The sequence below is a fragment of the Ochotona curzoniae genome, unplaced genomic scaffold (assembly GCF_017591425.1).
Source record: "Ochotona curzoniae isolate NIBS_2020 unplaced genomic scaffold, NIBS_Ocur_1.0 scaffold_3835, whole genome shotgun sequence".
NCBI lineage: Eukaryota > Metazoa > Chordata > Mammalia > Lagomorpha > Ochotonidae > Ochotona > Ochotona curzoniae.
The window spans coordinates 32,809,492-32,823,004 of NW_024467114.1; the positions used below are offsets into that span (position 1 = coordinate 32,809,492).

General features: G+C 39.6%; 1 protein-coding gene across 6 annotated transcripts in view; it reads left to right on the top strand.

Annotated features, from left to right (window-relative positions):
• The window catches only part of SNX13 (sorting nexin 13), a 109,937-nt gene that overhangs the window by 74,082 nt on the left and 22,342 nt on the right, over positions 1-13,513 (top strand). For 5 of the 6 annotated variants that reach the window (XM_040964936.1, XM_040964934.1, XM_040964933.1 and 2 more), the window contains 5 exons: positions 3,324-3,423; positions 6,116-6,309; positions 8,903-9,007; positions 9,710-9,842; positions 11,161-11,198. In XM_040964936.1, coding sequence (XP_040820870.1) covers positions 3,324-3,423; positions 6,116-6,309; positions 8,903-9,007; positions 9,710-9,842; positions 11,161-11,198 — 570 coding nt within the window. Of the gene's footprint in view, positions 1-3,323; positions 3,424-6,115; positions 6,310-8,902; positions 9,008-9,709; positions 9,843-10,799; positions 11,082-11,160; positions 11,199-13,513 lie in introns of those variants that run through there. The other variant, XM_040964938.1, reaches the window with a different exon arrangement.

Sequence of the window (13,513 nt, forward strand, 5' to 3'; positions counted from 1 at the left end):
TTATTTTTTATTGATTACACTGCATTATGTGACACAGTTCTATAGGCTCTTCCCTCCCCAAAACCCCTCCCCTCCCAGGGTGGATTCTTGTTGCATTACTACAGTTCAGATTCAGTTGAGATTCTTTCCTTGCAAGCATCTACAAAGCATAGAGTTCAGCATCTTATTGTCCAGATAAGTTCAGCAGTTTCTTGGAGAGACCATCTCTGGTCTGAAGGTAGAGCTGACAGAGTATCATCCCAATCAATTAAAAACCCCGACATTACATCAGTAACAATTTATAACATAATGGAATTAGTTGACATGGTATTGTGTAACCAGCATGTTAAAAGAGAGAGAGAGAGAGAGAGATTTAACTGATGATTTAGTCATTGATTCAAAACCTAACACTGAATATTTGAGCACCCTTTTTGAAGGACTAAAACTCTTTACGGAGCTGGCATTTCAGTTACACATTCTGAAATCTTAAATTCAAGGAAGTGCTACTAAGTGAAGTTACTGTGTTAGGTATCATTTTATTTTTGCAGTGAAATGCTTGAAGTCACACTGCTTCATAAAAGAATAACATTTTATTTGGGATCATAATTCTACCAAAAGCAGGAATGCTAACATGAATACTCTTCTCCCCTGTTTCCATCTCCTCATGGGAACACAGGAGTCTGTCTCTGCCTGCGAAGGCGGGGGCTCTGTGTCCTCGTCCTCCTTAGAAAGCCACTTGGATTCAGTCCTGGAGCTCTCCTCCAATGACCTTATTCAGTCACATCTTGGAAGCCCGTTCATGATCACCATGGTCAGATAAAGTTCTGCTCTCTTAATTTCAGTAATGTAAGACTCAGGGGGTTAAACCTCTGCTCAAATTCTAGATCATCTTACTCAAACCACAGTATAAGAAAGAAGCTACTCCTCCCTTAATGTTAAGGCTTTAGTATTGTTTTAGGCAGAGTGCAGAACTCCCCTGGAGAAGCAGAGTAAGTGGCTGGTTAGAGTGAACACAGCCCTGCGGGTATGAGAAACCAAGTATAGAAGTTATCCGAAGACAGAGCTTGCTCGAGTGTGCCCACAGATAACACTGAGCAAGATGAAGACTGAGAATGGACCATTGGGTTCACACATGGCAATGATTGCTTCTCTGATGACAGTTCTGGCTGAGATTGGAAAGAGGATGAGAGAATGTGAATTAGAAGCAGTGATGATAAATAACTGGAAGGATTTACGGTAAAGGAGTGCTAAGGTAGAAATAAACATGAGCTCATACCTTTGGTTTTTAATGTGGTTACCATTTTTGCTCTGATTTTCTGTTTTATTAATTCATCTCTCTGGTCTTAACATTTTATCATGCATGTAAGGGATAGAAGGATTATTTTTTTTAAGTAGTTGTTTCCTGTATGAGTATTAGAAATTTCTGAAGTATTACCTAGGATTACGTTTGTCAGCACATACCATTCATGAACTTTAAAAGGTTCACAGGAAATGTGTCATTGATGGATTTGAAACTTTTTTATATGAAAAGAAATGTATTTTTAATTTTCACTTCCCAGGAGCCTTTGGAAGCTCCCTTTATATGTATGTGCTTCAGTTAACTGGTTTATGTGGACATGCAAGTTAGAAGAATGATATCTTTTTCTCTCCTCACCATTCTCCCCCTCATTTTACAATATTATGGTCCTTCAGCAACAGTCACAAGTCCATCATTCTGCTGTTTCAGTGTGTCCTAACATTGAAGGTACAGGCAGTGGTGGAGAGTGCAGCCTTCTGTTGTCAAGATACATTTAACAGTTTCATTGTGAGTCTTCCTTTTATTTGGGAGTAGATCAAGCTTTACTACAATCAGGTAAAATCAAGTAATGTTTTCCTTTTGAAAATAACCCCAGAACCCCTACAGGTTTGTAGGACTTTTTAATGCGATTTAAAAAAACATTGATTTGGAAGGTTGCATATTTTTTTTTCTAAGGAAGTCGTGGTGAGAAGAAGAGACAGACAGGCTTTCATTTGCTGAATCACTCTCCAGATGGCTGCTATGAGGAGGACTGTGCTAGATGGAAGCCAGGAGCTTGGAGCGCCATCCGGGTCTCCCCCACATTTCACAGCAGCCCAAGTGCTTGTGCCATCTTCTGCTATTTTCCTAGGTGCAGAAGCAGGCATCTGGAAGGGAAAGGGGAGCAGCCAGCACCTGAACCAATTCTCCCATATGGAATGTTTATATGACATTTGGTTTAACTGGCTATACCACATGTGGGCCCCACATTACCAGTTTTGTAATGCTGAGTTACCTGAAATCTTAAAAGACAACCTTTTTCATGTTACAAATAAAGTTAGGTGAATACACTCCCCCATCCCTTATCTGTGGGGCTCTTGCTGGACAGAAGAAAGGGGAGACAGCGTGAAGAAGGGGGATTAGTGAAAGTGCTGTGCATCCTATTCAATGCCAGACATCTAAAGTGAGTTTTCTTACACTATCTAGTACTTTCAGATTCTCTCCCATTTCCTTTCTGTGTCACGTATCTTCATCGGGTTGCCTGATTTGCAGTGAACCTGCTTGTCTTTTGTTGTGGTTGTTATTGATGCTGGTTTTCACATGTACAGTTGTGAGATGTGGCTTTGGAACTGTGGAGAAGCTAATGGAAGGACAGCAAAATTTGAAGACAAAAAGTGCTTTGCAGTGCTGTGTTTTTAGGCGGTCTTTCTCATGTTTTTCCTTGCCTGTTAGAGTGGGGGGGTGTGTATCTAGTAGGTGTGGCAGTCACAGTGCTTGGCACACAGGTGCCCTGTATGTGTGTGCTTCCCCTTAATCCTTTTGTTTTTCTTCCTTTTTTTTTTTTTTTTGGTTGGTAGGTAAATGCTGGCCTTGAAGAATATGTATGATTATATAGAATTTGATTGATTGTTTAGTAGTTTGTAGAGAAATGCATTTCCTTTGGTTAGTACAGTTTTTACTTAGGATTAAGCTATATCTTTCGTAACAGGTAAAGTCTGTGGCTCACACTTGAACGTGTGGAAATTTACTTACTCTTGGACGTGGTCAGTGCTTGAGATACGTCCTTCTTACTTTAATGCTGTGAAATGTTTACTTTCATTTGAAATGTGTAGGACAGAGCATAGCTCCAGTGTGATGCTTCACATATAGTTTATGTAGGGAGACATTAATGCTTACACTAATGCAGATATGTCTATTGAGATACTCTTAAAGAATTTGTTATATTGGGAAACAACATACATGAGAAGAGAAAAACTTAACATTTTTATTCTAATTTCATTTATTGTATTTAATTTTTTAATGTAAGTGGCTGAATAAAATATTGACCTGTATTTACTCTTTTGTGTAGGAAATAAATACTGTGAAACTTGCAGCAAATTTTGGGAAGCTTTGCACAGTCCCCTTGGACAGCATTCTTGTAGATAATGTTGCACTACAATTTTTTATGGGTAAGTAAATTCATTTTACTTAGAGAAAACAGCCAATGAACATTTTTGTGTGTTTTTTAATTTGTGGTAAAGTATATCAGCATATACTTTAATATCTTACCTAGTGATTAATGTACAGTTCTGTGTCAGTAACTACATTTTCAGTTTGTACATCTATATCACTTCTAATCTCCAGAACTGCTTTGTACAAGTGAAACTACATACCTTTTGGCTCCCTGCTCCATCTTCCCTTCACAGTTGGGCAGCTTCAGTTTTCAAACATTTTTTATTTTATGATTAACATTGCTTACATTGTTGACAGGGAAGCATGCCCATGTGTGCCTCTGATTAGAGTGGAGGATTGAGGTATAGAGGAAGCTGGGCAGAATAAATGTTTCAGCTTGTTTTTCTCCTGGGACCAGAGGGATGGGAAGGGGGATGGAGCTAGCCCTTGCTGTAAAACTACATCAACACTTGGGGATGGGGTGCAGTGATTTGATAACACCGTAGAGACCCCGGTATGAGGAAGAGTGTTATTTGAGTAGTTTGGCAGTTCTCAGACATCGTTGCCTTTGTAGTATCAGAGTTGAGAAACTCTTTTCCAAAGTCTATTGGCTGGTCAAGTCCAATTTAGTATATCCAGTAAGATTGGCCAGGAGTGTGGTCCAGCCTGTTCTGCTTTCTGTTCTCTGCTGAGGTGCTCGATGTCTTCTGCTGGCGCAGATGGGCTGGCTAACATTTCCTCTGTGTACACCTGGGTATGCTCTCCACTGCATGGGCATTGGTAACTGAGGAGGTCCCATTCTGATGCATACACTCCAAGGTTGGACCACATATGATATTCCCTGTGGCTGGGGTTTGAGTCCAGCAGTCTAGTTGGGGAGTCCCACAAGAAACCTCTTAGGGTGACCTCAGATTCAACTCTTGTGTGTGCAGCTAGTACAGGTCAGATTGGTCTGTCACTGCATTGAACCAACACACATGCTGGTAGATGTAGTTACCTAATCAGTTCTGCCCCCAACTCTGTGTCTCCGTGAATCAACAGGTACTGTGGCCTAGCCCAGCCTAGACTGCCTCAGGTCCATTCCTCATGCACACCAGCAAGTGCCACAGCCTGGTTGGGGTGACCCCCAGTAACACCCAAGAGGCATGCTTCCAACCCTGTATTTAGCACACGTGGGCATGTGCTATGGCTTGAAACAGCCTGTGCTACATCCTAGACCTGGCTTACATGTTTTAACTGGAGTTGCTACCTTGTCCAGACTGGCCCACCCCCAGGTCTGGCTTTCATGTTCAATAGTGGGAGCAGCAGTCTATCAGGGGAGTGCCCACAGTTCTTCTAGGCTCACTTTCAGCCCTGGATTTTATAGTTATTAGGGGTACTGTGGTTGAACCTGACACAACTTGCATCCAGTCCCAGCACTTGCCAGCAGGTGCTGTGGCCTAGCCCAGTCTGACCTGTTAAAAGCCTGAGTCCACGTGCAGGCTATCAGGTGCTGTGTAGCTCTCCTAGCCTGACCTACCCCCAGTCCCAGCTCTGAGCATCATCATTGGAAGCAGTAGCCTAGTATGGTTCTCCCCAGAATTTTCCTGTGAGGCCTGCTCTCAGTGCTGGGTCTTAAATGTGCCAGCAGGTGCTGCAGCCCAGTCTGATACAACCCTTTTCCCATGGTGGCATTTTCTGGCAGGTGCTGAATGGGAAGTGGGGCCGCCAGGATTAGAACCAGCACCCATATGGGATCCCAGCGCCTTCAAGGCGAGGACTTTAACTGCTACGCTATCACGTCGGGCCCATCATTCATATTTTTAATAATCATCTTACTATATTTCACATATGCTGTTGTTTTTACATTCCTACCCACAGTGAAAAAGAGTTCCCATTTTTTTTCTAAACCTCCTAGAACTTGGTATTTTCTGTGCTTTTGTTGTTATTAGTTACTAACCTAATGTGTATAGAATAGTATGGTGGTATCTCATAATTTTGATTTCCATATCCTTGGTGACAGAGGAGAAAGGGAGAAAGATCTTCCATCCTGTAGCCAGGAGAGGCAAGGCTGAAGTCAGGAGCTCTGAACTCAGTTTAGATCTTCCAAATGGTGGCACAGAACTAGACACAGAGAGTGGATGTGTGTCCTAAGCAGCACCACCTATTCTTTTTGGGTGTTTCCAAAACTAGCATATTATGACAAATGTTTGTTAAGAGCAACTGTTGTTTTTCATGAGGTAGTTTATTTCTGATGAAACTTATGCAAAATTTACTAAAGGTTTTATCATGAAAGTGCAGTTTACATTTTCTAAATGTACTTGATTCTTCTTTGGTGTCTTAGAGGAATAGTGCTTAGCTTTTACTAAATTTATGTTAATGCTTTTTCCTTCAAGGATTTAAATGTCCTGGATGTAGTATTTCAAGTACCTTGATTGTTATTTTATTTCATTTTATCTTTTTGGTTCACTTGGGAGATAGAGATGGAGGGAGCGAGCTTCCATCTTCCCAAAATGCACGGAATGGCGAGAGCTAGGCCGGAGGCAGAAGCTGACCGGCAGGAGCCTGGGCTCGCACAGCTGCCCCCCAAGTCAGCCTTAGGCGGAAGCTGGAGCCACGCGGCTAAGTGTGCAGTCCGCTTCCTAAAGTCCTAGTCCTGCTCTTTACTGCAGCTCCAGGGACCATGAATCGTTGACATTAACTACTGCGTTGTTTTTATCTTTTGGGTAGATTACATGCAGCAAACTGGAGGTCAGGCACATCTTTTCTTCTGGATGACAGTGGAAGGATACCGGGTTACAGCGCAGCAACAGTTAGAGGTTTTATTAAGTCGTCAAAGGGATGGAAAACATCAAACCAAGCAAACCAAAGGTCTTTTAAGAGCAGCAGCTGTTGGGATTTATGAACAGTATTTATCAGAAAAGGTGAGGATTGATTTTGATTTCTGTACTCTTATCTTCTTTGACGGTATCATGTATTATTTTGTAGGTTTGGCAAAAAATTAATCAGGCGTGGCTACATCACATTGTCTCATTCAGTCCTGGTAAATAAACAGTTCTGGAAAAATAAATAGAAAAACAAGCACAGATAAAATTTGAGGAAAAAACTGTTAGGATTGGCCCAGTCCTTGAGATATCCCTGGTACAGCTTGTCTCATCATCAGAAGCCTATGTGTGAGTCCTAGCTTGCCTCTGTCCCAGTGCTCTGCAAATGCACATGCCAGGAGACAGCAGGTCTGGACAGTCCACGTGCTTGGATCCTTGCTGGGAACAAGTGGGAGAAAAGAGAGCGTCAGACTTCCTCATGAGAGGAAGGGGAGACATCATGACCCTACTGAAGAGAGATTTTAATAAATACTATGAACACATTCATGAAAATAAATTATGCAGGGTAGCTGAAGTGCACTATTTCTAGGAAGTTACAAATTGTAAAGCTGACCAAAGGAGACATTTAAAAATCCAACTGGATAAGTTAAAAAAAATAATACTTGGAAATCTTTTTGTGAACTTTCACTGATGTTTCTGCCAGCTCTTTGAGGAAGTAATAGTACGTCACAGATTGTTGAGGAAGCAGAAGAGACAGGACAGAGGTCCTGTGGCATCTTGTGCTGCAAGGCAAGTGTTACCCTGATGAGAAAGCCAAAATAACTACCTGAGGAACTACAGACCACCATCCCTCATGAATGGAGATAAAACATCCTCAAGATCCCAGATTATTGGCTCTGTAGAGCTAAAATGGCTATTACTCGTATTAGCATGAAATTTTTATTTGAATCTTATTTATTGAGTTAGTTTACTTGAAAGAAAGAGGGAGAGATGGAGATCTGTCTGTTTGCTCACTCCCTAAATGGGCACAGTGGCTCAAGCTGAGCTGGTCTGAACATGGGAGCCAGGAGCAGCTTCCAGATCTCTCACGTCTTGGCCCGTCTTCTGCTGCTTTCCCAGGAAGTTAGCAGAGAGCTGGTTCAGAAGTGAAGCAGCTGGCACACAAGCCATTGCCCATGGGGAGTGTAGATGCTGCAGGTGGAAAATGAGCCTATTGAGCTGCTTGCCACCCCCACCCCGCTTTTAAAAATTTATTCACTTTTTCCTTGAAAGAGTTAAGGAGAGAGAGGGAGAAAGGGCGGCAGAGACATGGAAAAATTAATTTCAATTTTAGACATGAATTTAATCTATTAAAGTGATATTAAAACTTTTTCCTTATGAAGTATATTTATATTCACAAGAGTGCCTAGTTTTGAGACTGTGTAGCAAACACATTCATACGTACAATCCAAGTTTAAATGTGCTTTAAAGTTTACGTCACTTGTTCTTATCTGTCATGTTCACCTCCTGCCTTACTTAGAACTTTGTGAATTTGAAGATAATTTACTTGATTTCCCACACACTTTTACTTTAATTGTACAACACGTTGCGTAACTTTTTCTCTAATGTTTGTGTTAATGGTATGAAACTATGTTTATTGGGATTTTAAAATCCCCATGACATTGAAATAAATAGATATTGATCCATATCCACATGGAAGACACAAATGGAATCCAAGATCCTGGCTTTGGTCTGACCCACCTGTGACTCTGTAGCCCTCTGTGACAGTCCCTTTCTCTCTGTCACTCTGCCTGTCAAATAAATAACAAGTGGATAAAAGTAAACAAATATTAAAATCTTACTTTCAAACTGACCTGTGTTTTAATTTTCTGGAACCTTTAGTGAGCTTAGAATATGAATGAAACCACAACCAATGAACATTATTAATTTTTTTACCATATTGAATTTTTTTATTTCTTATTATATCAGAGAAGCCAGCTCCCCACATACAGCACATGAATGCCTCCTCTACGCCATGTAAAAGGCGGCAGGAACAAGGTCTGTGTGGGTTGGCTAACAGGGATGTTGGACATACATACCTTGTTTACTTCTTCCCCACCTTTTCTTGTTTGTTTTGTTTTGTTTTCCCTCCTTGCCTAATTTCTTTCTGTTGCTTTGATATTTTATTGAAAATAGTGAAATTAAGCTGTGTGCTTTGTTACTCTCTGTAAGTTACATCTCTCTGGTACTCATTTACTGTCTAGAGCCTGCGTTAGATTCAGAAGCTGCCTGAGCCAAAGCTGTTGACATGCCCTGAAGCTGGCATCAGAAAAACAAATTTAGGCTTATTGTAGTCTGTTAAAGGCATTCAAAAGAATTTTCTAGTATGAAGTGAGGAGTCATGTGGCAGTCGAGTGCGTCTAGTACATTAGATATTAAGAGTAATTAGTTCTTGATGATTGCTTCCTGTGTGCCAGCCTCTGTTACAGGTTTTGTGTAGGTATTTTTGCTTCTTAATCTTAAATTGCCTTATGTAACATTAGCTGCATTTCACAGATGGAGTAAAATTTGGTGCAAGTCTGTGTCTGTGTGCTGGTCACCTCTGTGACACGTGAGGAAGAGAACTCTGTTTTGCCTTGTTACTCCTACCATCCAGTGTTAGCACTGTTTCCACTACCAAGGTTATTGCTACTGTGATTTTTCTGTCTGACAGGCATCTCCAAGAGTTACTGTTGATGACTATTTAGTTGCAAAATTAGCAGATACTTTGAATCATGAAGATCCAACCCCTGAAATCTTTGATGACATTCAAAGAAAGGTACTGTTTACAGCATTTATCATTGTATCTTCTCAGAAAAAAAGTGTGTTTTTCTGTCAGTATAGTTTTTTCCAGCAAGTTGTGAAAGCATTAAAAAAATATATAGTATGAACTAAAAAATATAAATTATGACCTTAATGCTTCTCAATTCCAGTTTTGTAGGGCAATGTTTTCTATTTATGTAACTGACTAGTGAAGAAGATCCTTCTGTTATTTTATTTGAATCTGACCAAAATCAGATATTCTAGTATTAAAATTTGGTAAATTAATATGAGTAGCATGCCTTTCATTCATTTTAGTGTGAGCATTGAGCCTTTCATGTATGAATATATTTTTAAAAACACATGGATAAGTAGAATTTGTTTTGGCATAATTTTTTTTTGAAATCCATGTGTTATTTTTTTGCTAGTGTGTGTTTCTGTGAACTTTAAAAAAAAACACTGTGCTTGTTTCATAGAAAACACTATTTTGTATGTGTGTAAAGCCTGTCATGTGATTTGTGTTGACACTAGGATTCTCTGTAGTATAGTTTAGATAGTAGAGAAATCAGAAATACCCATTAGCTCTGCATTGTTTCACTGCTGACAGTGACTGTGATATGTTCTGGCAAGACCCCAAGGTAGCTTTTGGTGAAATGTTACTTAACAAAAAGCACCATAATGTGTGTATTCATTATTGAATGTCTTGATTTATTTCCACAAGGTGTATGAGTTGATGCTACGAGATGAAAGATTCTACCCTTCCTTCAGACAGAATGCGTTGTATGTACGCATGCTAGCAGAATTGGACATGTTGAAAGATCCTAGTTTCCGAGGATCCGATGATGGGGATGGAGGTAAGCTGGCATAATTTTATGTTGAGATGCACGTGTTTCTTTTTAAAGATTTATTTAATTATTTATTTGAAAAGTGGAGTTAGAGAGGAAGGGGGTTGAGGGAATGTTTCATCCGCTGGTTTAGTCCAAAAATGGCTGCAGTGGCTTGGGCTGAGCTAGGCTGAAGGCAGAAACTTAGATCTCCATCTTGGTCTCACACGTAGCTGAAAGGGGCCCAAGTACCTGGGCCATCTTTGCTTTTCGAGGCCCATTAATGGAGAATTAGATGAAAAGTGTAGTATTCAGGACTCCAGATGGTGCTCATGGGGGATGCCAGTGTCAGAAGCAGAGGCTTGACCCACTGCAGCACATTGCAAGCTGCTGTAAGTGTATGTAGTTTTGTCTATGGGGTTGGGTCTTCAGCCTACTGGTTAAGACATGATGAGGATCTCAGTGTCCCAAGTTAGAACACCATGTTCCACATATAGCTCTACCCTTCGCTGACTTTACTGAATGGCCACAATGATGAATTCCTACGTTATTTAGATTTTTGCCAGCCAGGTCTGAGCCCTGGGTTGAGTTCTTAGCTTCTGAGTCTTGACTAGCCCAGCCCATTCCATCCCCAGCCCTTGTGGGTATTTGGGGAGTGGACCACTTAATGGCATTTCTGTCTCTCTCTTCATTTCAGAAGACAGATAGATAGATGCAATATATCTGGAAACCCAACTGCTTAGATACACAAGAAAATCCTGAGAAAAGTATTTGTGTGTGACATTCCCTAATACCAATTTTAAAATTGGTTTCCCAGTTGCTTTTTAAATGTACATATAAATTATTAGGAATTTTCTGGTCTAGTAGTTATGTATTGAATAATGTGGGATTCAATGTTTTAGTGCCAGATCTACCAAAAAAACTTGATAGATATATTTAAAATCAATCTGTTTCTCTCTCTTGCTGAACTAAATTATTTGGGATCAGTTAACCCATTGAGACAGAAACAGCAGTGCTGCTGTTCCCTGATGGGCTTCACCCTGCAGTCTCTTCTGACTGCGAAGGCTGTTTAATAGGAGACTATGAACATGTATCCTTTGCTCTTCTATACGTGAATGTCTTTTTGTTCTTGGTCAACTGTCAAATTCATGTCTGTATTTCATGGAAATACTGGCTTATGCAAAACCAGGAAACTTAAGTGACCAGATGTTGGGAGTATACCATAGTTTTTCTTTACTTTTTATATTGCGTTGGCTTGTTTTTTTTTCCTTCTCAGCATTTGAACTTTAAATAAAATAACAGTTTGAAATGTTTTTTACAGTGTACTAAGTTGAATTTCCTCTTACAGAATCCTTTAATGGGTCTCCTACAAGAAGCATAAATTTGGTGAGTATTACAGGTGCTTTCATTGTTGTAGTGACTTGAAATAATGTTAAAGGCCAAGCTGTGCCAAGCGGCTTAGGTAGGCAAATAACACACCCAGAGCTTCTCCATATGTTTCTAAAGAAATGTATGGTTACCACCTAAGGCATTCTGGAGCTAAAATTTAATGATTTTATTTCATTTTTACTTTGAGAATTGGGTTGAGTTCGCACCTGCATAAATATGATCACATTTCATAAAAAAATAGTTTATCTATTTCCAGTGTTTGTTGTGGTTAGGTGGTACTTTTATTAATACTGTGGTTGGCAGTAAAATGTGACACATAAATGTTCACCTTAGAATCAGTTTGTCTCTTCTTATTTTTAGGTGACAACATGTAACTACTAAGGATAGCCAAAATGTTTTAGATATTTTTATATTCCACACTAAAAAAAAAATCAGATTATTCTAAAAAGGATTTTTCAGCTTAGAAACCCTGTAGCCACTACACTGTATGATTTGAGATGTGAGAATGACCTGTCTTTGGCATATAAACTGTCACTAGTATTGCAGAAATTCACCATCAAATATAAAATAATATACATTCTATTACATCATATATCAAACTTTGCCATTGAGCAACTTATTTCCTAAAAATCTGTTAGGAAGAAATATCAGCAGTTCTTTAATAATTTCAATGCTTTATTTTTGAAAACTGGCTCATGTTTTCTGTGCTTGCTTGAAACAGTCGTTACAACAGATAACATAAATTTGATGGTTATTTCATTTCTCTGTCATTCTCATGAAAATAATATTAAAGGCTGTGCTGTTTCTGTCCAATTATTTTATTGTTGGTACCACAAGTATTTCTTTAAGAAGTACGTGCTGATTCTTTTCATAATATTTTCACTCACATTGTTTCTTGTCACAAATATGAAGTTATTTTTTAACACCATTTTACCACTGGGAAAAGTGAAATGCAAGAATGAGTTATTGGTGTAATGAAGTCTTTAATAGATCAGTAGTAAATCTTGGAATAGACCTCAGTTAATTTAAGGGTTCTCGATTTGACCTCAGAAGTTTTATGGATTATTTATGTGGAACTACAACCTTCTGCTTCTCTCAGCAGTACTTAGTAAATGCTTTATTGACTTGTCCTTAGGAAGCAGTTGCCTTCATTTAAATGGTCTTATGTCAGTTGGAAGGGTACAAAAATCATTTCAATGTCTGTTTATTTTTTGTTTCTCCCACTGTACAACAAAAGGGCTCATTTAGTTCCTATGTTTTTGAAGTGTGAGATATATCTGAATTTTGTAATGCCTACGTATTGAGGGTCCCCAAGAGCATTCCAGCATAAGTACTTTGCTGAAAAAACCCATCGGACTCAGCGTCTTCCCACTCCCAGCTAAGATGTTTTACAGAGAGAGAAAGCAGCATCAGCACAGGGCAGTCATCAGGGTACAAGGCCCAGGTCTCCCATGTCCTCTCCTAGGACAGTCCCCCAGATGTGCTCACTTCCTGCACCGTGAGCCCTGCGGCTGTGGTGGTGCCCCTGGTGTGACTTACAAGAACGCAGAGCAGAGTGGTAGGCGGATCACAAAGCTCTCACTCAATGTGGCAGTTGCCAGAGCTCAGGACTGTCAGAAGCAAGGCGGATGTTCAACATAAATCATGTTGTTTATACAAACCTGAACCGCAGTGTGCAGCTCTGGTCAGCTAGACTGTGGTGGGGAGTCTCCCTACTTCTGAATGCCCAGTGCCAGCCGTGGATACCTGCAGGTCGGTTATTTCTGGGAAGTTACAGGCCACCTGCTCACTGTTGTGCCTTCTTCCTGAGCTTTTGTTCATGCTGTGTATGTGGGTTTAGGCACATGGCAAAATGATTTTAATGTTTATATCCAGAGTCTCTGTTTGGACAGAATTTTTGTTTATGAAGTTATTTTTGTATGTTAATTATTTAAACTTTGTTGACAGTATATGAATTATTCTCATTTAGTAATTTCTGTTTTACATGCCTTACTTAATTTTTGTATAACCCTGTATTGTAAATACTATTATCTTCATCTTATAAATAAGGAATGTAAATAAACTAGTAAAATGCTTTCTAAGCAAACACAACTTAGCTGGTTCTAGTACATTTTAACATAGCTTGAGAATATATTTGCTTACTTCTTGCCATGGATTGAATATAACTGGAAAAACTTCAGTAAGTTACTTGAGGATTAGCAGTAAAGAGAGAAGCCTTATGTATTGAATTGGTCACTTTTTTTTTAGTATAATCTTGGCTTTTGTTTATTCTGTTAGGATATGAGGAGGATTAGTGTGTGGGGGTGAGGGAA